This window comes from Protomyctophum parallelum (genome assembly GCF_964188405.1).
Source record: "Protomyctophum parallelum genome assembly, chromosome: 4".
NCBI lineage: Eukaryota > Metazoa > Chordata > Actinopteri > Myctophiformes > Myctophidae > Protomyctophum > Protomyctophum parallelum.
This window is the reverse complement of record NC_139700.1, coordinates 14,624,538-14,649,636: the sequence shown is the minus strand read 5'-3', so window position 1 is coordinate 14,649,636 and position 25,099 is coordinate 14,624,538. Positions and strand designations below refer to the sequence as shown.

Here is a 25,099-nt window from a genome sequence, read left to right as displayed (position 1 = left end):
AGAGCTGCTGTAAAACACTTAGGCCACTCTAGCATCTTATGCTGGCGCTGTGGCCACCCCTAAATAGAGCCAGGGCAGCGCCAGGCCTTTCACATGAGAACCTGCTGAAAGCTCTCCACTGAGAGGTGGATGAGCGGAAGGCGAGACAATGACCCCTCAGTGTTCAGCGACAGACCCCGAGAGCCACAACCTTTCATCTCCAGATATTCCAGTGTTTGATTAAGTGAAGAGGAAAAAAATTCAGGCTCGAGCAAGGAGCTCGGCCTTACAAACGCTCTCAGGAAGTGCACACTTCAGGGATGTGGGAAAAGAAAGACTATAGCCTGTAACAAATGAGCCCGTGAGAGCGGAGCACCGTGGTTGGCTCCACGCTGAAAGCATCCGGCCTTGCTTTTATAATCCAACAACAACATCTCTGAAGTGGTGGCCCGGGCCGTGTGAGGGGCTCGCAGCTTCAGGGACAGAGTCCTAAGAGCCTCAGACTTTGGAGTGGAGGCTGGAGGGACAGGGCCATTCATCTCAACCCACCCCAAAAGCACTCAACTGCCAAAAGACCACTCAAGAGGGCTGGAGAGCAAAGGCTTTGCGTCACGCACCTGAAGTGGCACCGCATACTTATGCGGCTTATTGTATCACTGTTCAATTGCAATATGACCACACAACATACAGACAGAATAAAAATATTAACGGAATCAACCACAAGTGCACAGGGCTGCCCACTTGATCCAAGTTCATACCTCAAATATTAACGGGATTCATTTCATAAAGCCATTGCTATCTGTGATCCTTTACTGCTTCGAACATAAGTTAGGACTTCCTCCAGAATTCCTTCCTGGGTCCTCACAGGGCAGTTGTCAACTACTATCTGGACGTACTTGCATCCATTTCCCGTAGTTCCATTTAATGTACTTCTGTACGGAGAGCATGAGGAGTGCGAGGCTGAGCCTTCCCTGGTTGCCGTTTTCAGAAGAGCAAAGTAAGGATGAGCACGTTCATTCAGTGGACAACCACACACACACACACAAACATGGCTTGCCCGTAGTCGTTACAGGAAGACTAAAACCCCACAGCTTTGTTTCCACATGTCTCCTCCACATGTTTCCTCGCTCTGAGAAGAGAACACGGCAACTTTAATCTGTCAGTCTACAGCCAAAATGTCAGCCTTTCCAAGCCACACCTGTGCGGCACCACAGAAATTCAGTCAAAAAGATAGTTTCTTTTTTAATATAAAAACAGTTTATTGAAATATCAACAACTGTACAATCCTTGGTGATGATGACATGTGTTTTGCTACATGGTCTGACGTGTGTTGGAGCAGAGTCCATTTCGGTCTATGACAGCAGAGAACAGTGATCGGATATCAATGAAAGTACGGAAGAAAATTAGAGCATACCCAAACACATAGAATGTGGTCATGACTTTGACTGCCACCAGCGTGAGTAACCGTGAAAAAGCCTTTGCATATCAGTCACAGATAGTCACAAGAGAAGGGCAATGATTAACTCTTACAGGTCGATGGCTAACGGCGAACACTTTTGTTGTGGAGCATACACATATTCATAATCCTTAAGAGCCAACAGTGATAGAAACCGAGGCGCCATCTGCTTGTCCACCAAGTCCAAACCCACCCCCCCTCCAGATGAGCTGCCATTTGATCCATCTTTGCCGTCATTAAAAGCAGCCAATGTTCTGGGATAAACTCTGCATTTCAGAGACAAATTAAAAGGTCATATTTTAGGGGAGGGAAAGAGGCTCTGACGTTTGTGATTCCTTTCCCTACCCGAGTACTCCCACCATGTAGTCTGAGGAAATGGACATCTCCCAGAATGCTCCACTGCTAAAATCCCAAACGGACAAATTGTGTCTTAGCAAATTGTGAAGGAGGGGGAGGGGGTGGGTCGCCTCCGAATTAGATTTCCGAAAAGGTCATCCTGGACAACGAACATGAAAAAAGGCAGAGGGAGGGAAAAAAATGAAATAGAATATCCTCTTACAAAGTCCTAATCTAATTTCCATCCCCCAGTGGGGACAGAAAATCAAGGAGAACAAGAAAGAACCATCACAAGCGTAACTGGACACCAAAATATAAATCTATAAAAGGCCTTTTATTACTCCATTATGTACACTTTACACAGGACCTCCAGGGAGAAGCTCCAGAGTGAAGCGCCGCTTCTACTTGCGTCACGGAACCTTCATCTCCACGTTAAAAAGACAAAAAAAAGAAAATATCCGACAAAAAAGAAAAAAAAAACAGCAAGACAATATTTTCTTCTCTGAATGCGTGGAAAACCGCACTCACTGTACAAGTGTTAGTCTCATGTAATGAAGGTCGAGGGCGGAATCGGAGGAACGCGGCACCCATAGACACAACGGTACCGACATGTGGTGCAGTCTTGGCGCAGCCCAGTCCAAGTTCAGCCCCAAAACTGCGAAAATCCAGCCGGTCGGGTAACATAACATCCATGCTGTCGTTGTGTGCGAGGAAGGGTAGATGAAGTTCCGTCGTGTTCCTCCTGAGCATCGAGCGTGCTCCCGAGTTCAACGACCAGTCAGTCCTAATAGATCACTTCATACACGGTGGCCTTCTTGTCACCGGAGCCCGTCACAATATACTTGTCATCCGCGGAGATGTCACAGCTCAGGACGGACGAGGATTCCTTGGACTGTTTTAAAAGAGAGAGACACAAACATTATGTTATGTAAGGCTGGCTGGAGACAGAGCGCAGGAAGGGAAAGGCAGTTAGAGGCAGGCTATATATATATATATATATATATATATATATACATATATATATATATATATATAATTCATTGGCATCCGTCAGTCTCGAGAGACTATGGAGTCGCACTCTGGAAAGGGGTTCTTCGGCTTTTGGTGCAGCGTTCAGTGTGTCTGATATATATATATATGGTTCCCTCACATCTTTACCAATGAATTTACAAAGCTTTTCTAAAATACTTTTACAGAATATTTCCCCCAATTAACAGGCCTATATAACAATAATTCAGCGCAATAATGATTCTCTTAGTCCTATAGTATGTGCAATGACCAAAGACAGGCAGTCAGTGTAGCAAAAATAAAGCATAGAAAATAGAATGGTATAATTCCATTCCGAATTCCGTGCCAATTTTCTTTGCTACACCACCTCTCTTGTATTCACGCACCGGTGCACATTAGGCTGCAATCACACAGCCCGTTTGGAGAAAAACGACTTATGTTACATTACATATTTCATGTTATACATTGGAAAATGTTTTTCATCAACTAAATCAATAGCCAGGACCTTTCAAACTTTTTTTAAAATCATTTCTAATTTCAAAATATTTCCAGGAAATTCATGACCCAATATACTGCATTATCTTTTTATGGTAAAAGGCAACATTACGGTCACATGACCTAACTCAGGCGAGGGAAGAGACAGTGTGTAGTTTTTATGAGGAAGAGAAAAAAAACGACAATTCAGTCTTGGTAGCAGGCAGCACGATGAACTACATTTGAGGTTAAGTGGTGCAGAACAGCTGACTACAGGGCTAGATGAGATTCTAATGACATCAAATTCTGGCCCGGTGCCCCATCGGGAAAAAAAATAGAGTTCTTTGTCAGGTCAATATTTCAGGTTCGGTTTTCACTGATAGGAGAGCCCTGTCAAGACAGCGGTCGCTGTGTCCTTCCTCTCAGAGACTAGCCATGCATACGTTTGGACCGGCTGCAGACGGAGCGCATCGATCTGCATACCTGGAATATGCTGGCGCCATAAGGAGTCCTCCAAGCATTCAACAGATTGTCCTTCCCAGTGCTTACGAACCATTTACCTGCGGAGCAAAAGAGCAATAGAATCATCAGCCTACCTTGAATGAGGCATCAATGGAAATAGCAAAAAGAATGCACTTCAAATAATGACCTTGCCAAGACACACAAAGCAAGCCTTCGAGTTATAAAAAAGGGCATTGCAGTATTACCGTCAAATCAGTTATAAAGGGACAGTGGTCCCCTCGCTGTATAGTGAAGTTTGTTGTGTGTGTGTGTGTGTGTGTGTGTGTGTGTGTGTGTGTGTGTGTGTGTGTGTGTGTGTGTGAAATCATACCACAGTAGGCGAACTTGAGGGAGAGGACACAGCTTTCGTGCAAGTGGAGCTGATATTTGTCAGGCTTGGTGTGGTGGAGAACCTCCACATTGCTGCTCTCCATGCCCACAGCCAGCCACTCCCCGGTCGGGCAGTAGCCCAGGGAGAAGATCTGTGAAAGGGTGACAACTTTAGTGACCGCATGACTTAAATCCAATTCAAACTGGCATTTGACAGTTGAGTCCTTTGTTTAATCATACAATTAGAAGTTCATTCTATGGTAGCGGGTTGTACCTGTGAGGTGAAGTCATGCTGCTGCAGCTGTCGACCCTCTCTTAGATCCCAGGAGCGGACAGTGTTGTCAAGACCGCCCGTCCACAGTTTGGTGCCGTCGTGGGAGATGTCGATGCAGCTCGCGCCATCCGTATGGCCCTGGAACTGCCTGCAATACAGATTATAGGAAAGAGCCGTAAACATTCCTGAAGCGAACATCCCTGGAAAGTTTGGTAGACTTGATCGACCGCAGAGGCAATTCTGCTGTGGGGCCACAAGTCACAAAGTGTGCTGCTATCTCACCTAACAAGAGTCTGGTTGTGGAGATCCCATACTGCAATGTTTCCGTCACTGCAGCACGAGAAGCAGACCTTGGCGTCGGGGCTGATGGCCAGGGCGTAGCAGGCCGGGGCCGAGGAGGTGAGCTCGGCCTTGATGCGAGGCGTCTGCGAGGCCAGGTCCCAGATGGTCAGCGTGCTGGCCTCGCCTCCCACAATCAATGTGCGGCCATCGGGTAGCAGCTTACACGAACGAATGTAGTTATCCCTGTTCTGTTGTACACACACACACACACAGCAAATCAATGGATAAGTTCAGAGCAATAGGTTTACTACAAACTAGTCAATTAATAGGGATGTGGTGGGAAGGCTTTTGTATGAGCTAAAGAATGAGCATATATGGGACTGATGATGGAACATATTGGGGCGTTACTACTGTTTTGTTTATTTTTTATGAAGATTATGATGATGACGGATCAAGACCCCCGGCGAGCAGATGGAACGATGCGAAGACACATTGTCATTATTTATCCATCCATTATTTATCCATCTGTGATCTGTCGCTGTGTACAGTGTATCGTTCCAACTTGGCTCGCCGAGGTTGTTGTTGACTTGTAAAGTCAGAACAGCGGCGCGTGCGTCTTGTAAATACATCATCATAACAAAATAACCGTTTCGTCCCTCGGCAATGAATGAAGGAAGGGAGACCAGACGTTAGATCCGTGCCGTGTCTATTATGGGAACAAGTCCGAGCATGTTCCGACAGAAACAGAGTCTACACAAAGACGCCTCCTCGCGAGCAAACAGGGGCCCTCCCTCCCCTGAGACATGCAGGGGGGGAGTGAGAAACAGCTCTGCCTAGCTAGATACAATCGGATGTCATGAAATGTGATCTGGCTAAGGGCTAGCTAGTAGCTACGCTCGCAATGGGGGCCGCCATTGTGTGATAGTGAGCATTTGACCCCTCCCGTCCTGAGTTTCAGGAAGGGAGGGGGAAGAGGCATCTTTTTCTTTTTTTTTGTGATCACGTGATCGGAGTGTTGTGCTACCGTCCAATGCTAGTAGGTAAAGTGCTCGGGTGTGTAGAAAGGCGATTGAAAGTTATCAATAAAAACATACAGTAAACGTAAATCTCCCTTTCCCGCATCGGAGCGCTGGGAATCGAACCACGTAAATGTCCCTTTCCCGCAGAGAAACGGTTAAGAGGTTTTTCTGCCACTGAAATGAACCAATCAACAGTTAGCGATGTGTGTGTGGTGGAGGTCCTCACCAGGCAGTCCAGCTGGGACACAGGGCTCTTGCTTCCTGGTTGGCTGATGTCCCAGATCTTCACACATCCCTTGCCGCCCGTGTACACGTGCCGCGTGGGGTTGCTGATGGTGACGGCGCACACCACCTCGCCGTGGCTCAGTGTGTTGATCTGCCGGGCGTGGCGGGGAATGCCAGGCCCAATCAGCGCATCGGGAGGAAAGGGCACGGGCTGCATTTGACCGTCGGCACTCACGTGGAAGGAGTAGGCTCTGTGGACATTTAGTAGAGCTTTAAGTTGGCATTTCTGATCATCATCACTAATATAGACTTTTGTTTGACCAAAATGCAGTAGGAGAGTGTCCGTCTGAGTTTACTCACGGCTTGCCACCAGAAATGGACGTCAAGCTGGTTGGGAGACCTGGAGCTCTCATGTGGGTGTGAGGGTCAAAGCCCTGAAGGTGAGGAGACAGAAGCTGTTGAACAACTGAAAATGGTTGGTGAATTCTGATCACAAAGTTATACCTCTAGTAAAGCTGCTATAAACCACAGATATGATCTGACCAAGAGGAGGGTAACAATTACCATTGGTGAGCGTCCATAAGCTGCAGCGGCTGCAGCACTCATCTGAGGGGAGATGTGCAGGCCAGCATACACACCAGGACTGGTCAGGCCTCCATTCATCTCATGGTGTCCCATCATGGCAAAGGGAGTAGGGTATGAGCCCGCGATGGACAGAGGGGTACGCAGAGCAGGGGCTGCTGCAGAAAAAGTGCGATAGAAAGTAAGTTTATTTGCTCTAAAGTTTTTATCCCTTGATTCAGCAACACATCTTTTTCCACCCAGTGTCAATAAGGGCCTTTCTTGGCCCCACCTCTCTCCCTTTGTTTATATTGTGTTTTAGGATCCAAGATGGCCGCAGCACCAGGAGGGAGTGGGGCGGAGGTGAGCAGGTGGGGTCGACATATGCCCTTACTGGGCTGCGTTCACAAATTCAAGACACCTGTGTTGCGTTTGTCTTGTGTCTGTGTTTAATGGCCACTCCAATTAATTTCCAATGGAAGCCCATATGGTTTGACCAAACATTTTGTTTGATGGGGGCAGAACACATCCATCAAAGCTGTGTTCAGACACAAGTCAGGTGTCAGACACAAGGCAAGTGTCTTGAATGCAGCCCAGTAAGGCCATTGACCCCGCCCACTCACCTCCGCCCCACCCCCTCCTGGTGCTGCGGCCATCTTGGATCCTAAAACACAATATAAACAAAGGGAAAAGGGTGGGGCCAAGAAAGGCCCTTATTGCCTAATGTAATCCTGGGCGCTACACTCCCTCTTCCAATCTGGAGAGAGCAACGGACTGACCTCATGCTTCCTTCTATGCATGTTCTACTTTTCACCTGACAGAGGGGAGTTTCTCCGGTTGGACGTAGCTGGAACACGTTATTCCAACCAGTTCCTTTCCCCTCCATCAGGCCCCCCGGCTGGCCAGGGACAGGCAGTATAGAGACCAGGATTATTGCATGTTTCTTGTGAGGGTAACTACCCTAGGGGAACATGAAACTCTGCCCTTTTGCCAAACCAACCCAGGGTATGGGTGAAAGTCATATATCAGAATGGAACACAGGGAAGAGGAAGCAAATGCTTCATGAGACCAAAGATTGGAAAGTGGAACTAACCCAGAGCCTCCATGCCTGGTGGCTTTCCCAGGATTGGCCTTAGCCCGGGAGTGGAGCTGGTGCCAGGGGTCGGGGCATCGTTGCGGGGCGTGGGGGTGTTGGACTTGAGGCCTGGTGTGGAGGATTTGTCATTCTGTTGGAGGGAAGAGAGAGAGAAAGCGGGCATGTTCACAATCTCCGAGAGCAGACACTGTGCAGACTGACAATGTGAGAGCAAACTGAACCTAATCCAATCTAATTCTGACAACCCCTATAGTCGTGCCGAGCTATAAACTGCTATTTATTCCAAAACCTATTACAACCACAATGACGATGGGGGTCGTTTTTATCCCTTCACTGCTATGGCTTTAATCTTTCCCAGAGTGAGGGGAGGGGGGTGTGGTGGGGGTGGCTGGAGGATAAAAATCCTGAAATAGTTGAATACATTGAGCTATTACAGGGAAGACCTGACTGATCCCTATGCAGGACAACATTATCCCTGACATTTAGTCATGCACTTAAAGCAGCGACAACCACTCGTAATCCACTGCATAGACGGCCTAGATTTATTTGCACATATCCCTCCCTCTCTCTGTGTGTCTTACGTGACTGAGCTCCTTGGCCTTGGAGGACGGAGTGCTGCCAGAAGAGGCGACAGATGCGGGGCTGTTGGGCGTGTCCTTCTTAGGAGGGCGGGGCTTGTCAATGCCGTTTTCAGGTGGGGAGTGTGCAGGGCTCGCCCGCGGGGTGGCGGGGTCCTGAATGAAAACACAAAAACTGGATGTTTATTTTTACTGTCAACAAAAATATGCCAACAGCTAGTAGAGCCTCGCGTGTCGTCTGAGTTGGTGGCGGATAGGTTAATGCCCGTTTCCAAATTGCAAATAGTACTTGACAAGGGCATGCGTGTAGGCTAGCTAATGTTAGCAGGATATCTAGCTAGTTACATAATAATGTAAACAAATTGGCTGTAACCTGATGGACAGCATAGCCAATGAAAGTGCTGAATGCATGCTCACCTCATTTGACACGTCCACAACGAGGTCATCACTTTTCTCTCCATCACTGTCCTGTAAGGCAAGCAGGAAAATAAATAAATTAAATCAGCAAATCAACCAGGATCCTAAATCTTACTCAGCAAATCATGGCCTTTTATTGAATTCACCCGCTTTCTCTAATGATGGAAGTGATGCTGTATCTTGGCTGAAATAGGAAATCATTGCCATCATGACATGATCTTTTTCCCGTTTACTAAATGTACAACTCTTTCAACAAACTCTTTCAACGTTTCCTTTTTTTGGTAACGTGTATGTTTCACAACCTTGCGGCCGTTGTTTTCGTTCGTTTGCAAGGTTCTTTTGTTGGTTAAATCACTGTTTTGTTATGGCTTTCCTGCTCTATAGTTAGCTCATAACATTAGCCGTTGGCTGCTCCGCTCCCATAAAAGCTTAGAAGGCAGCCAAGCATGACTAGGTCGCTACGTGATTGGCTACACGAGTGGTTCAGACTCCCATTGGCTTAGGCAGTATGGGGTAAGACTCCCATTGGCTTAGGGGACAGTCAATCATGACTAGGTCGCTAATAAAAACAGGCCTGTTGTATCTCAGGTTTCACCCGACAAAAAATAAATCTAAGCTGTTGGGGGAGTGCACGGTAACGTACATATCTGCTCATGCTGTCCTTCTCCTCCACTTTGCGTTTCTTAGAGTCCAGACTATAGTCAGAGGAGCTGCGGTGTTTCTCACTGGCCGTGCGCAGGCTGTCTGACGGGGATATGGAATTATTCTGCAAATAAATAAAAAATGAATAAAAGTTAAAACAAACACAGGCATCATTGTCATTGGTCTTCATTCACAGATGGCGAAAGCAGAGCAGTGCTCATTCACTAATGCACATTCACAGAGACCACTGCCAATCCAAGCACTAAAAGAAATGTCTCATTCACAACCACTGTGGATGCGACAGACTCTTAAAAAAGGCAGCTGGAAGGCCAGTTCCACATAGTACCATGACACCAGCCAAAGCCCCGTCTCTCACACACACAAGCCTGTCCCTGGCCACGGGGACAGAAAGGCCGTTATCTGCACTAAAGGGGGGCTTGTTTTCCAAGCCGGGCTCCCTCCTCCTCCACATAACCGTACAACAAACAGCCTCACAGGGACATGAGCAGTGTGTTGAGGCCTGAACAGAGGCCCTTTTCTCTGGAGTCAGCCAGGCTGAGCGTGAGAGAGGAGGGAGGGAGAGAGACACAGACAGACAGACAGAAAGAGAGAGGAGGGGGAGGAGTGTGTGTGTGTGGTGGGCATTGATTGCCGTGGTGCCTGGGCACCATGTCAGTTCCACTCGGCTTTTAACGGCAGGCTTTGAGCGCCGAGATAAAGAAAGGGAGGGGGGCGATGGGGGGAGATCTATATCCTGCCAGTGGGCACAGCAGCGTGGGACTGACTGGTGCTTCAGCTTCTTTACGGAGCCTTGCCCACACAGGCTGGGACAGCTCACTCCAAAAAAACGCCAATAGAGTGGGGTGGAACTAGGCAGGTGTCCAGCAGGCCTTCACAAGAGCTTGCGATTGGCCTGCAAACCACCAAGCTTTCCACGATGCCCTCCCTGTCCCTTATACTGAGGGCAGAGGGGAGTGACATGGGCTAAGTCAGCGGCAGCCCTGGAGAGGAGAACAAAAGGCCGATGGACTAGCAGTCTGGGCAAAGGGCCACCGTCTGCATAATGGCTGACCTTTAAAGAGATGCTTAGCGTGACTCATTAACCAAAGTCACCACTCTGCTATCAGATGACCTAGGACAAGAGCACAGCAACAAAACAGGGCCTGCTAATCGCCCCAGGAGTTCCATTCCTTCAGACATGACTGCACCCATTCAGACAGCCTGGGCCGGCAGAAATACAATCTCACAGGCCCATCACAAGCCATCAGACATTGCAGACATTCAAATAAAATGCTCTAGCAGTTCCGGACCAGGCAGGGTGAAGGAAAAGGGTAAAGAAAGAGAGAAAAAGAAATCTACAAATTGTGTTTATAAATATTCATTAAGAGGAGGATGGAGAGAGAGAAAAAGACAGGGAGGAAGAAAGAGATACAGAGAGAGAGAGAGAGAGCAAGATTGATAATGGACTGGTAAACAGGGAGTCGAAGGATCAAAGAAATCCTTTAAGAGGGTTCCAAGTCTTCCTTCCTAATTGTGATGAAATTACAGTGCTAATTTCTCAGGCACGCGCACACAAACAGTCACATACAGTGTATCATGTCCTTGTTCATAGCAAAGTTAAGGACACTCACCGTGCTCTCTTCAGTCACAGGAATCATGATTGAGTTTGAGGGAGATGGCAGCCGTTCCAATCCAAGAGAAAGAGAAAAGAGTGAGTCACAGTAAAATCCTCATCCATCAGTATTGTAACACCCTACAGATGTAACCAAATGGATCAATTTGGTTACATTTGTACAATTGCAGGGTTAAGTGAACACAAAGAGTTTTACTGTGCAGTTAGTGTATTGCAACAGATGATGGTGGCTGAAGTTCTAGATATGGCTGGAAGGCACAAAGGTCCTCTTATCAGTGTGATGAGGACCTGTTGAATAGCTTGTGCTGTGGTGGGGCTGAGAATGTACCAGCTCATTACCCAGAGAGAATGTGAGCAGACAGGATGCACTCCTCACCTTCCTAGGGGCCCCCAAGTAGTGAATTCTGGACATTCAGGATGTCACACACTACACTAAATTAGTCCTTCCACCCTTTTTATGCTCTTTTACTATGGTGCTAACGTTAGAAGCATGCCACCAAACAAGTGCAATGCTTTATTGGGTCGTCCACTCATAGTTAACAGTCTTTGTATTGAGTTGTGCTTGAAATGTACTGTAATTCTGCAAACTGTTAATACATATTTCAATCAAACCATACCACTTTCCCCAGAGTAAAGTGCTAAAGCTGCTGATGTATCTACGCTGCGGTAGGTATCTGTACTCACCTCTGTGTTCAAGATCGTGGTGGTTCTTCTCGTCCTTGACAGGGAGGTGGGCCTGGCTTCCCAGGGCCCCCAGCGCCAGCAGGCCCGAACCGGAGCCCGTCACAGGTGGGATGCCGGGGGGTTGCAGGCCCGAGGGATGCGGGGGCAGCTGGACGGGAGGCCCATGAGCCGCGTGTGAGAGGTGCTGTGCCTGGAGTTGCTGTTGCTGCACACAGATAGGGACAGACAAGATGGCAAGTGGGTCGGAGGGAAAAGCCAAAGACACGCCACACACTGAACATGATGCTGCTCAGTTGCTTTTGCACAGGCTGGGTCAGATATTAGTACAATCACACGCCCATTACTGTTAGGATCAGGGATCAATCCCTTTTTTCAACAAGAGGGCAGGGTCACATAAGCACCGCCCCCACACACACACACACACACCAGACGTGTGCCGAGGAAAGCAGACGTGACTAACGTTTGATTCTCAACAAATCTGATATATGAGATGTGGTGTGGGGGGGAGGGGGAAGATGGCTACAGTGCACAGCAGAGTTAGTCCACACTGGGACGCGACACACAATGAAGGCAATGTTCGAATTAATGATAACCACAACAAAGTCTCAGCCAGCCCAGCCATGCAACTAACATCCAGATGAATCAGAGTTCTATTCATCCTTCCATTCAGTGTGAACTAGCAGAGCAGCAACACAACCCCTATTCACTAAGACCTCTTTCTAAAGGTAGCTCTCCACCGACATCGGTCGTGGAAGGAGTTGGACAGAGTGTCCTGCCGACAACTCATCGTCGGCATGACACTATCGACGGGTCGGGACTTCTAGTCGGACGTCGATCGCCAACCAGACTTGTTTGATCGGAGCCCGACAGGCTAAGCCCTGGGCTGGTGAAAAGTGTTTGTTTTGGTATAGATACGGAGGCTCCAGTGTTGCCAGATTCTTTGAGTGAAACAAGCGACCAGGTCTAAGTCCAAAAGAAGCATCCGGTTTCAGCACTTGAAAGCAAGCCTAAAATACTTCAGAAATAAGCTAAAACTAAAGCAACCCGCAACTATGAATATTTACAGGAGAAAGCAAGGCCAAAGTCGCTTATAATAAGCAGACCTGGCAACACTGCAGGCTACTTTGCATGTGCAAAAACAATGTTTCATCGGCTGACTGGTTTGTGCTGAACTAAAATGCACTCTTTTGAAGTTGGAAAGAGTCTCTTGGAGTTGGAAACAGTCTTTAATGGAGAGACACCTTAAGCTGTCACGACTCTGGGTCACACCCCTTACGGAAGGAGAGTCCCCCAGCGGGTGGAGCAATCTGTCAGTCTGTGGTCTAAACTACCTGCTTTTTTAAACACTTCAAAACACAGCCTGCCTTTATTTGCTCCTCTCACATTCACATCCCGGGATTAACAACCCATGATGAGTCACCCACACGTCCAAACTTTGAGATCGACCCAACAGCAAGTGCCAGCAGCTGTCGCACTGTGTGTACTTGCGTGCGAGATAAAGACTATGTGTGTGTCTCTGTGTGTGTGTGTGTGTGTGTGTGTGCGTGCGAGCGTGCGTGCGCGCGCGCACGCTCCAGCAGCCAAGACCAGGGGTCCCATGCTGGCACTCACTCAAGCCTCCAATATTGCCATCAATATTTGAAAGGCACAGGGAAATGGACGGGAGTTAAAAGGCACTCAGAATGGACATACGCAGTTTAAAGCATGGTTAAATAATACTTAGCCAAGTCACCAATAAAGACGTTGGCAATTTATTACCAGTCTACAAGGCTAGCTGAATAATTCAGGTGCTGCAATGGCATGCACCTCCCCTCTCTCTTCTACAATGCTCAATCAGCATCAGTGACCATCAGACTATAAATGCAATATCTGTGTCTGTAGTAGTTCACGTATCACTTGAACATCTCTCATGAGTATAGTCTTACAATAAATGTGTAACATCTCTGTAAGTCTGTCTGTACGGCTGTACGTCCGTGTAGTTTGTTTATCCCGAGGGGGGGGGGTTTCAGCTGCCATGTTTTCCCGGCACCCCAGAGCTCTTATTTTGAAGGAATCCCGGGAATTGTGTTAAAAAGTGCATGCCCCATAGACACAATGTTATGAGTGGGCGAGCGACCTGTAGCAAGATGGTGACAACATAGCGACGTCAGCAGCCATCTAGTCTTTCTTATATACGTCTATGGACTCTGACAACGGGCATTGCCTGACCGGATGGGGCATGCATTCCCAACATTGTTCCACAGTAGACTGGTGCCTGACTGCCTATGATTATGGTAATTTACAGAATATTAGGTAATAAGGAATGTTAATGGCTTGGGATGTGGTCAAGGTACAGTACACTATGCTGTGTATCTCTGTATGTCTATACCCATCACATGGTATGAACTATTAACAGCCTGGACATTCATTAGTTTAAGCACGAGTGCTATTATGAGTACATATTACTTCAATACGTCCATAAAAATCATATCTGGAGGAGTGTTTTAATTGCTTATGTCCTTACTTATTATCTACACGGCAGGTGGTGTGGAATGGCTTGCAAAATGGCAGTTACAGGTCACTGGGGATGTGGACTTGCAACCTTGCCCCCTACTCCACAGAAGGGCTGTCAATCCAATTATAAAATGTGCATGGGAGACAGGAAAGAGAGAGAGCGAGCAGGTGAGACAGAAAGAGTGTGTATGTGTGCGCATGAGTGTGTGTGAGGGAGAGAGTTATGATATTATGTCCATGAGGGAAATTAAGGAGCCAGTTCATTGGCAGGGGAGAGTCAGCCTTGCTCATTGTGCTTAATGAGGCACTGATGGCTAATATGCATGGCTGATCAGCCAGAGCCCTCATTAGAGGGCCATAAATGAAGACAATAATAAATAAAGAACGGAGGCTGCCCTATTCACTCTAATTTAATATTCCTAGATAAAGACCTACTCTTTTTGTTCCCGTTTCCCCCCCCTGCAGTGAATACATGTACCTACAGAGCCAATTTGAAGCTCAATGTTGTAAGCACACAAGCAAAACTGGCCCAATCCCATTCTCTGCACATAGCAAATATAAACCAACACAATCAACAACATATGTGTGGCACCGGCAGTGGCAGCTAGGCACTGTCGGCAGGACTAATGTCATGCAACATGCACAAGCCCCTCAAGCTCCTTGTCTGTGGGCAAACACACCAATTCCATAACGTTCAGCATGGCACACACAGACATCTCAGGATGCCACTGACCATGAGAGCTGGGTAGGCAGCGTGCTGCTGCTGCGGGGGGAAGGAGGACAGAGGCTGGTCAGGGATGAACACTATTATTTACTTGGTGTAAAGTCCTATCCTACGTATGTTTGGTTTATACTCCGTTTCATATCATCTGTCCTGGAGGCAGCATCCAGGAGGGTGAAGAAATGTACTTTGCTGATTTTGATTTTTTTTTTCTTTTTTAAAGGGGAGGGTTTTTTAATCAAGCAGAGTTTGCTACCAGTCAGCAGGTTCATCTCGGACACCACCAGCAGCTTGTCCTAGATGCATCCTATTAATGGCCTTCAGGCCCATCAATAACACATGCGGCTGGCTCCTGGTTGCTGCCCCTGTCTGTCTGCTTGCCTGGCACGTGCTCTTTCACCCTACCTTTCCTTACAATATGCATGAGGCTCTTGGCATGCCTACACTGCTGCTTCTCTCAATGAATAACTAATAAGAGAGGTATTCGTAAACATTGCTACATTTCCACCCTCACACAGACATGTACGATTGTACGTGCAAGATGACCTGGGCATGAGTGAGAGGCCCAGTGGCTTTGCCACATTGAAGCCAAGTATGTAAATCATGTATGGATTACTGCAATATTTAATCATTTTCGAAACCTTCTGCAAGCACGTGCGTGCGCAGATAGCAAGAGCTTAAGTGAGCATGGCGCCTAATCCCAAGCTAGAGCAATGATAGTACAGAAATGATAATGATCGTACAATTCAAACCTTATAATGAATCACACCTTAAAGTTTTCTTTCATTAACACTACTCTGTCTAGTCTTTTAGAGTAATAATGGATGTGCTTCAGTCTGCCAAACAGACAAAAAAGACAAAAAACAGCTCTCCATCACCTGGAGACACCTACTCTGAGAAATTCCAGGGAGCAATTATCCTGGAATGAAAGGTCACCATGGGGGCATTAATTGAATTCCGATATGTGCCTCCAGTCATCCAGTCAGCCATCCGGGCAGGGCCTCTTGTGCATGTTAAAGACCCTGACTCCACTAATAAGATCACTGATAGTGTGAGCTCTTGGATTGGGAGGTGAAACCAATCAGTTGTGTGGTAGGAGGACAGGCCTGCTGCTGTTGATCACTGCTGTTGATCAATGAGGAGCAGATGGTCAGGCCAGAGCCATGATGAAAACCATACATTATAGCACTGCGTTGCTGCGGCCAGCAGACTGCGGACTGGGCTGTGATGGCTGACTGCTGTGCTTTGTGTGCTGTTCTGTCTCGGTCTAGCTTAGCAGTGCTGGCACTAGTGTTGTGCTCAGCCCCACAGACTTTTAATTCCCACAGCTATCCAGGTCAGCAGTGAGGGATGAGCCTCCTCGTTAAAACCTTAGCCAATTAAAGCAATACAGGCTGGCGAGGCAGGATCTCAAGAGCTCCCAGGCTCACATTTATAAACACACAACAAGGCAGTGAAGATACCACTGAGACCCAGTATGGAACAACAGGCCGACTCTCTGGCCCGACCCACTCATTGTGTATACGGCTCAGATTCATTACTCAGAAACAAAACATTTGATTGGAACAGAACAATATTAAAGAAATAAAATAAAATAATCAATGGCTGAGGCAAATCTGCACTTTATTGCTTCATTGGGTTCGGCTTAAGTTGATCGCACTCTATACTCTAAACAGTTTTGTTCTACTTGCCGCAACGAGGCGGTATGGGAGATTAGGAAAGAAGTGATGTACATGAGTGCAGATTTGCCTCTAGCCCCAAGGTCAAATAAAGGAATAAAAGAAGGAATACACACGGTGAGAGGCAGATTGGGAAGTCCACGTACCCCGATGATGGCATTCAGCTCAGTCATAGTCACCTGCTTTGCTCTCTCTACTGCCTGAGCCACCTGCTGTTGGTGCTGGTGGAAAAAAGGGCATGGTTAATATGACGTGCCAGCATCATTGACCAACAATACTTTCACACATTGTTAACCATACATGTACTATTCTAGCTTTGACTGACACCATTATATAAAAGATGCATGAGTCACACAATGATTTTGAAGTGTCTAACCTTCCATGTTTTTAAAGGCTGTAACTTTAGAGCAGAATGTGTGGCTCCTGAATAAAGACCATAACGGCCAATTGCTCTTTTGTACTTACAGTGATTACAAGGTACAGTAGGCACATAAAAAAACCTCACCTCTTGTGACAGGAAAGGCATAATTTGAGCTAAAATGGCGTTGAGACGTTTGGCGATCTCCGTCTGGAAAAACAAGAGTAGCAGACCGTAGATGAGTATGAAACAGTGGCTTCACATAGTCCCCCCCAACCCCCCCCCCCCCCCTTTAATGTTTACACCGATTAAGTCAATTACTGCGGCAATCAGAACTGCTTGACTCAACATCCTCTAAACAGCATGATATTGACATTTGAAATATTTAAAACATTAGGAGAGCCCAGGGGGATGGAGCACAGCTGTGCTGAGAGTGCACTCCATGCTAAACGGATATGAACAGGCGGAGTGCGGCTGACTTAAGAGCATCCTCTCTCTCTCTCTCTCTTCTCTTCTACTCAGTCTGGCCTCTTCCCCTCTATCTAGCACTCTGCTGTCCTGCAGTTAACCTCAGAGATCAACCGCGCCCAGGAAGTAAGCCCTGCAGACCACACTTCCCCGTTTATTTACATATGACTCCAGTGCAGACTAATTACACTATGGCTGCCCAATGGCTGACGGTTGAGTAAAGTGTAAGGACCATAATGACCTTTTAGTACAACACGTTCACCTCAAAAAGTCTATGATCAATACCATTAGAACACAACAGCTGGCCACTGAATATTGAGACTGTGGTTTTTCCACAGGCTGGTCTTCCTGAGAGCAACGTGTGAAGGTTGTTTCTCAATGCAGTCGACTGCCTCCCTGGCCCCCTCCCCCAGCCCACCCATCCATCCATCCACTGTGTCTCGGCCTCCATTCTTCTGCCTGTCTACCCACTACCATGGCAACAGCTGCAGCCCTATCTGGCTAGGATCATTATGCAAATGGCACCTCTGCCTGACCGTAACAGGGTTTAAAATCATATTACGTGCTTGGAGGCAGGTCATTAAATTGAATTTTCAGCCTGTCGATCAGATGAACAGGGCAAATGAATGGTGGATAAAAGGAGCAGTGGGAGGAGGTGTAAAGGAGGGGTGCGTGCATGCGTGATCTACCGACCCTCCCCCACTCCTGTAAAAACATTGCATGGCGAGCCTCTCCTCTGCCTCCCTTGTCCAGGGAGGGCAGAGCAGACAACAGCAGATTCTGAAGTTGGTAGGGATTTTTCTGCACCGGGAGAGCAGAGAAAATACCAGTGCCAAAGCTACATCATATATGGAATTTATGAGCTGCAGTTCAACCCAGGGCCACTGCAGAACACAAACACATCAGAGGGATTTTCTCCAATTTTTCATTCGGAGCAACACACACAATGTACTTTGCAGGCTGCCAGCTTTATTTATTACATATAACACAAATGCCAGGCTGTTTTGGCAGCAGGACATATTACCGCCGAACACCGCCAGGGAGATTGGAGAGTAATGTTGGCCCGAGCAAGGCCTGCTGACCCAACCTACAATAGCATAGATACTTTGCCCAGCAGGCTAGTGGCACAAATGCTAAGATACATTTTTGTATTTCAGATGCACAACGGGCAGTAATCTGAATTACACATATGGTGTCATTACATACCACACAAACTGATTTAAGAGGGACTCTAGTGCACCGAAAAAAACCAGACATATAAAGCTGAAGAGCTAGACCTGGCTGTAATCTATATCTAATAAAGACGGATTAACGAGGTTGGGATATATATATATATATAGGTTGCATCATGGGCATTAGAGCTATAAAGTAAATGCTTTAGAAAGCTGTTGTGCTTGAATAATCTTTGTTAGTTGAGATGAGCCATGTCAATAGCAGTTGAACATTTGACAGGATTTGTGGAAAGGCCCCGGGCACATAGTCCATTCCTCTGAAGCTTAGTGTCATGGTGACAGCTGGCTGAGAGGTCAGGAGGTGGGCAACCCTAGCACGACCAAAACAATCGCCTGCTTCTACACTCTCTCACAGTACAAGATGCAAATACATGGAAATAACTAACGACTCAGCGGGCAAACGCTGTCAAAATAGATACAGTGCAGAGGCACGCTTTTAGCTCTGTCGGCAGATGGGGGTGAAAAAGAGGAAGAACAGAAAGGGGCTGTTGTCGCTTTAAGCAGATGACAGCCTAGCCCTCGAGGGGCCAGCTTTGCGCTCGACTACACAATTACAGGTACTCGGACCTGTCTAGCACCACTTTAAGAGCACTCTCAGGCCAGCCTGTCAGCAGCACGCAGAAAGCTATTTGTCTGTTGCTATCAGCAATGGGAGAATGAAGTGAGACACTGATGAGCATTAAATACACAGCCACAACAACTGGTGGTGTTGGTCACGTGATCCGTGCATAAACATCACTTGACCCAGTCATTTGGAGAGGGCCTCCATTTTCTCCAAGATGACAAGAATTCTCTCTCCCAGTCATGAGAAAATTGTGGCCGTTCTTCCAATACTATCCCATCTAAGGTGAGGCCTGACGGAAGTTTCCGCCAGCCAGATTGAGATGTTGCGCTGAACCTTGAAGCCTTGTTTAAAGTGTGGTGAGTTGAGGCCAAATTGTTAATTGACATCTGAATTTACCTGTATCGATTTGTACCAACCTAAGGCCAAGGGCCTGGCCTCTAAATAGGCTGCATGGATCGCTACAGCGATTTAACGCCACTATCATCAACAGGCATAAGAGGTTCTCAAGTAAATTAATACGACAACTTCCAACTGTTAAAACCAGTGCGACAATGATAACAAAAACAAGCACAATCGTCTTGTAATGCAAATCTAATATTAAAAGATTCTGTTACATGTCTCTGTCTAGCTTTGAAGCCCTGACTGCTCTCAACAATTACACAGCTCCACTCCAGCAGGCAGAAACAGATGACTGACGGGAGATGGCTGGGAAGGAGGTCTAGCGACGCTTCCCCAGCCACTCGTCATCACTACGCTTCTCTTTTGGAAGAACACTGTTAACTCACTCCGCGGGCTGACCAAGTTTGTTTTGGCCTCCCCACATGCCAGATAGTTAGCTCCTTCGCAAATAATTCCTTAAGGCCCCTGAATATAAATCATTCATCTCTCAACACTGCTCCCTGCCCTCCTGCCCCCCCCCCCCCACATACACACACACACACACACACATTGCTTGGATGTATGTGGCCTCAAGTGAGCTCTGTGACTATGCTGGAACAGGTAAAGGCCTGAAACTGTTGGGAGACTTAATGGACACCCAGGCCTTCGACCCTCTCCACCCCAGGGCAGCTCCCGGAAACAAGTGGCAGACATGGAAATTACAGGCTGACAGCACAGGCCAGAAATTAGCTGTATTTTTCTACATAGTGCTGTGCCTGACAGGACAGGATCAGACAGCACAGCACTACCACATCAGCCCATCTGCGATGTGCTGCTGTGTACTCTGAAATCAGCATTATGTCTCTGCACAGTAATGAAAAAGCCACCTTAGGGGGAATGGATTTCCTCACAACAAAATAAATCCCCTGGCAGGAAAATAATATGCCTATGTGCATCCAATATTCCGGCCCAACCCTGCCTGTTAACCACTCCCTGTCTCCCCCCACCCACGCGCTCTATGCTGGGGGTGGGTGGGTGGGTGGGTGGGGGGGTAGTAGTATTGTGGGGGAGCAATAGGGTCGGGGGCCCACTGCACTGTTTGCCTACAAACACGCTGTTCAGCAGGTTAGGGCCCTGCCGATGAATTATTCAACGTCTTCCATCAGCTCTGTTGAGGCTCCTGATAAAAGTCAGGCGCTAAAATGGATCAGTCGATTAACCTGTTTACACAAAGCGGGGCCTGCCGCCCTTCCCCCCCCAGCGCTACTCTTCAACTGGCCTCCCCCAACCCCTCCTCTGCTCTCCTGGTTGGAGATAAGTGCCTGACAGAAGCTATCAGAGAGGCCCCAGGCCTGACAGACATGTGGCAGTGTGACACCCCAGCCCAGAGACACTGATGGATCACCCCCACCACTCCAATCCACCACATCCCCAGTGCTGTCATTAACCAGCCCAACCCACTACTGGGGGGACAGAGGAGGGACAGCGTTACTGGTTTCAAAGCAGCCTGGGAATCTATGGATTTCCCAATCGTGTGTTCCTTACCTCTCCAAGCAAGTCAATGCAATTGATCCTAGCGATCAGTGGTGGGGTGACTTAATGGTGAGAAGTCATACACACATATATATATATATATATATATATATATATATATATATATATATATATATATATATATATATATGCTAGTCTGAGTGTGTGTGTGTGTGTATATATATATATATATATATATATACATAGTTTTTTACCTGCCCTGCCTGGAATTGCCATAAATAAAAAAGCCGACTTATCACCTCTTTTTTTTTGCCGACTTTATCACCTCTCTTTTATCATTAAGTCAAAGGCTGTCCTTGCCAAAGTCTGCCTTTAATCTTATCAAAGCGGTTTAACAAATCTTGCCTTTTACACAAATTCCAAAGGGAAGGCGACAGCGGTAGTATATGCTAGTCTGAGTGTGTGTGTTGCCTCCTTCACACCCTGTGCAGTGACCCCTTCTGTTTACAGCCTACTATCATCAAAGTACATTTCAGCTCTCAGCCCCATGAGTGGCTCCTGTCATACTGCACACGTGCATGCACGCACGCGCGCGCACGCACACCCACCCACCCACCCGCACACCCACACACACACATGCACAGAGAAAAAATGAATTGGGCTCAGACAGGATCCCAGTGGTACCTACCTGTTTGTGCATCTCTATGTTCAACCCATAGGACATCTCGTAATACTAGAAAAAGAAAAGAACCTTTTGTTTAGTTAATCATCTTGATGACTCCACATCAATCAGTCGCACTCACAAGTAAGTGCTTTTCTGAGTAATTACTACTAGCATTTATAAAAACAGCCATTCATTCAACTTGTTGAATAATTATAATAACCTTAATGTAACTTGCGTGGTGGCAATATCGTTACACATAATCTGATGAAATCAATTAAGATCCATTACAGTGTTCTGTCAATGATGTTCTCATTCACAGGATTAAAGAGCAAGTTCATCAGGCAAAACATTGTATAAGAAGCAGTACAGTGTTCAAAGTCTACTCTGACGTCTTGTAGTGTGGGCACAGGGAAGAAAGGGTTAGATTTATTGATTGATGCCTTAAGCCCCCCCCCCCCCCCTCCTCCTCCCAGGTTGCTGAGATGTCTTGTTTACTCAGCTTAACGCCCGTTGCTCAACGCTCCTGATATTCTCAAGCCAGGTCAGTCTGTCTGGCTGAAATGTAATCCACGGAGCCCGCGAGTGGTGGTCAGGGCCGAAATGGCTTTCCAGTCAGCGTCTATTTGATGAGGCCAATGCATTATTCAGTCCATTAGCTTCTTCGAAAATTACCCTCAAACAAGAGAGCCATTCTGTCTGAGATCAGAGCCCTCGCAGCCCTCAACGTAACATGACACCCGAGGGCCCACAGCGCTGGCTGTGGGATACTTCCTACATGTTTACCTAACCTCCTCCCTGTCAGCCTGACATGTTTTTTCCTGTGAAAAGAATGTTTAACTTAAGTCTCAGTGTATTGGTTTAAGTCATCCCCTGCGTGTTTACCTAGGATAAGAAGAATACACTGGCCATGGAAGACACACTGATTGCATCACGTCTGAGACAAAATTTCTGTTTCATGGGCACAACTTGAGTAATAATAATCACTAACATTAAAACATATAGGTTAAGGATGCTACCGTATTCTTTTGTAAAGAATAACTACTTCTTGCTTCACGTCCTCCATCTTGTGTGCAGTGGTACATTTTCCCACACGCTGCCCTGGCCCTCCTCCGTCAGCGCTCACCTAATTTATGGCTGTGCATATGTCTGAGCGCGGTGTCTCCTAGGAGAATAATCAGATCAGCACACACAGAGGGCAACGCTGTAGTCATTGACCCTTGGAGATCAGGGGCGCTCTCAGAATGGAGCCTCAGCCGACTGCCTCCCTGCTCGCCTGTCTGTCAGAAAAAGGGTTCTTCTGCAGCAACAGCCAGATACACGGAGCCCCTCCCCCCCCCTACACGCCCAATGCCCTGGAGGGACTTTCAAACAGGCCCATACCTGGCTGACACTCACCTATACCTCCCAAACCTCCACACACACACACTCCACACCACACATACACCCACAGGTAAACACAAAGGCCCCTGTCTCACTCCACCTCTAACTAGATCTCCTACAAGCCTCACAATTTGGAAACATAATTGCTTCCTATTGTAACATAATCTTACCATGACATAGTGGCGCTGCATCTCCGTCTTCTCATTGGCCAGCTTGTCATACTCCACCTTAAGACTAAAATAGAAGACAAGGTGTCAATTTCCAGGCGTCTTCTGACCCTTCCAATAAATCACTCACTCTTAACCACTTGACTACAGTGTGCTGAGAATGAAAACCGTAGTCTGGTTTTTGTTTGGTTTCCTCTCCCGTGTGGAAGTTGACAGCAAATATTTGTTGATAAATCTTTTTATACTTGTACTATGAGCGTAAAATTGCCATTGGTTTCGTGTTCAATTATTACCTGTGATACTGGGCTTGCAGGAACTGAAATTCATCTTTGATTCTGTCACAGGACTCTGCTACAGTGAATTTGAAGCCAGGCTGGCCTGGCTGATGGGGAGCCTGAAAGAAGGTTGCACACTCACATCAGACCATCAACACAAGATCCCAATCTGCAGAATGGTGGCTCATAAGCTCTTGCCTCAATGTGTAAATTTGATACACTTTTATCATCCCTCTAGGGAAAGCTTACATTTAGACATTAGTGTAATGTGTACAAACAGTGTTATGATAATGATTACACTGTTTTTGAGGCAAACCTCCCTAATGCAGTAAACCAGAGCCATATTGTCATTACCAGAGCAATAGAGGTGGGTCAAAAAATACAAAAATTGGCATAATAATGGCAATATATGGCTGAGTATGTAAACACTGTGCAGTCAGAAGGTACGAGTATGTAAACAAACATGTCCTACTGAAAACCTCCATGTTACCATAGCTATAAACGGCATTATAGTACTAATTGCAACATTATTTCGGGGTTTACAGCAAATGTGTGGTAATATAACTGAGTTGTAGCAGTTGAAGGTTACGAAATGATCTAGGCTGAGGCTTCTCAACATAGTGGCCACCACCTCATGCGATGACAGTCAAGATAAATATAAAGCTGCTATAATTTAAATGCATGGGACAAGGTCTTACCGGATGCCGGCCTTGTGGATACATTTTGAAATGTATCCCTTTGTTTAACTATCCAATGCGCTGGTCCTTCGGCAAAATGGTTGAAATGTGTGTTATGGTATCACCACCAGCAGCGCTCAACACGCTGAAATCCGTAGTCGTGTGAACTGGTCAAATTTCCTCGTCGTAGCTGCTGTTAAATCTATTGGTATAACAGAACAAAAGGAGTTTTTTTAGTACACACTGCAAGGCAAGTCACTGTGTTTACACGATTACAGCTAAGTAGACGAAAAGAATAATACCGTCGGTCGCGGAAAAAAACAGCAGCAGTCAACAGCTTCTTTTCTTTGATGACCTTATTCAGTCAGTCAACACAGAACGACGTCCTCCAACAAATATACCCGTTCACACAAAAGTGATGCGGTCACAAACTACTGAATTCAATGGCGTTAAATAACCTCCTGGAAATGTTACGTCGCTATGGCGAGAAAAGATCTTCATTGGCGTTTTTTCAAAAGAGCCAATATTTGGTGTGGAAAAACCCTCTACTTATCTCCTGTTCGCTTTACAGCCATGCATGCAGAGTTCCCTATCATACCACCTACTGTTTGGTGGAGCCGCGTCCGAGGTCAGAATTCTAAAATCAAAGCCATTATAGAGAAATACGTACCCGTACGTAAATCCGGGAAAAGAGGAGTAGGCTACAAATCATGCGTCGAATCTGGTTTAATCCTTCTCGATGTAACGTTACGCACCACGGTGCATCCTCTCCAAAGCGTACCCACGACCCAGTCCGATGAGTCGAGATGTAGGGTCTACTACTCGGGGAAGAAATGTGGTGCGGTCGGGTCTCGATTAAACTTTCTTCTCAACCAACCACGAACATCCAAGGAATGCGCCTTTTGTGGCGCGAGTAAATCCCAAAATATGTTCCCAAAATCTTTCTTCCGATTCGAAGAGGTTTGTTGAGTTTTTTCCCCCCTTCTTCTTCTTAAAAGCGTAACATGGTACTCCACAATCTCACATTTCCCGTGCTTGTTGTCCGACTCTAGC

The 25,099-nt window shown here is 46.8% G+C and overlaps 1 protein-coding gene across 1 annotated transcript; it reads right to left on the bottom strand.

Moving 5' to 3' along the window:
* Window positions 1-1,873: 1,873 nt before the first annotated feature.
* tle3a (TLE family member 3, transcriptional corepressor a) lies at window positions 1,874-25,099 on the bottom strand. Its single transcript, XM_083763672.1, has 21 exons — window positions 24,717-25,099; window positions 24,068-24,248; window positions 23,388-23,488; window positions 23,098-23,161; window positions 21,572-21,616; window positions 16,894-16,956; window positions 16,505-16,609; window positions 11,492-11,700; window positions 10,725-10,728; window positions 9,180-9,302; window positions 8,537-8,587; window positions 8,123-8,275; window positions 7,539-7,671; window positions 6,449-6,624; window positions 6,245-6,318; window positions 5,886-6,135; window positions 4,641-4,888; window positions 4,359-4,506; window positions 4,086-4,236; window positions 3,737-3,813; window positions 1,874-2,663 (listed from the first exon to the last, which is right to left on the bottom strand). Exons 2-21 carry the CDS (start codon window positions 24,089-24,091, stop codon window positions 2,556-2,558), a joined length of 2,307 nt encoding a protein of 768 aa, XP_083619798.1. The 5' UTR covers window positions 24,092-24,248; window positions 24,717-25,099; the 3' UTR covers window positions 1,874-2,555.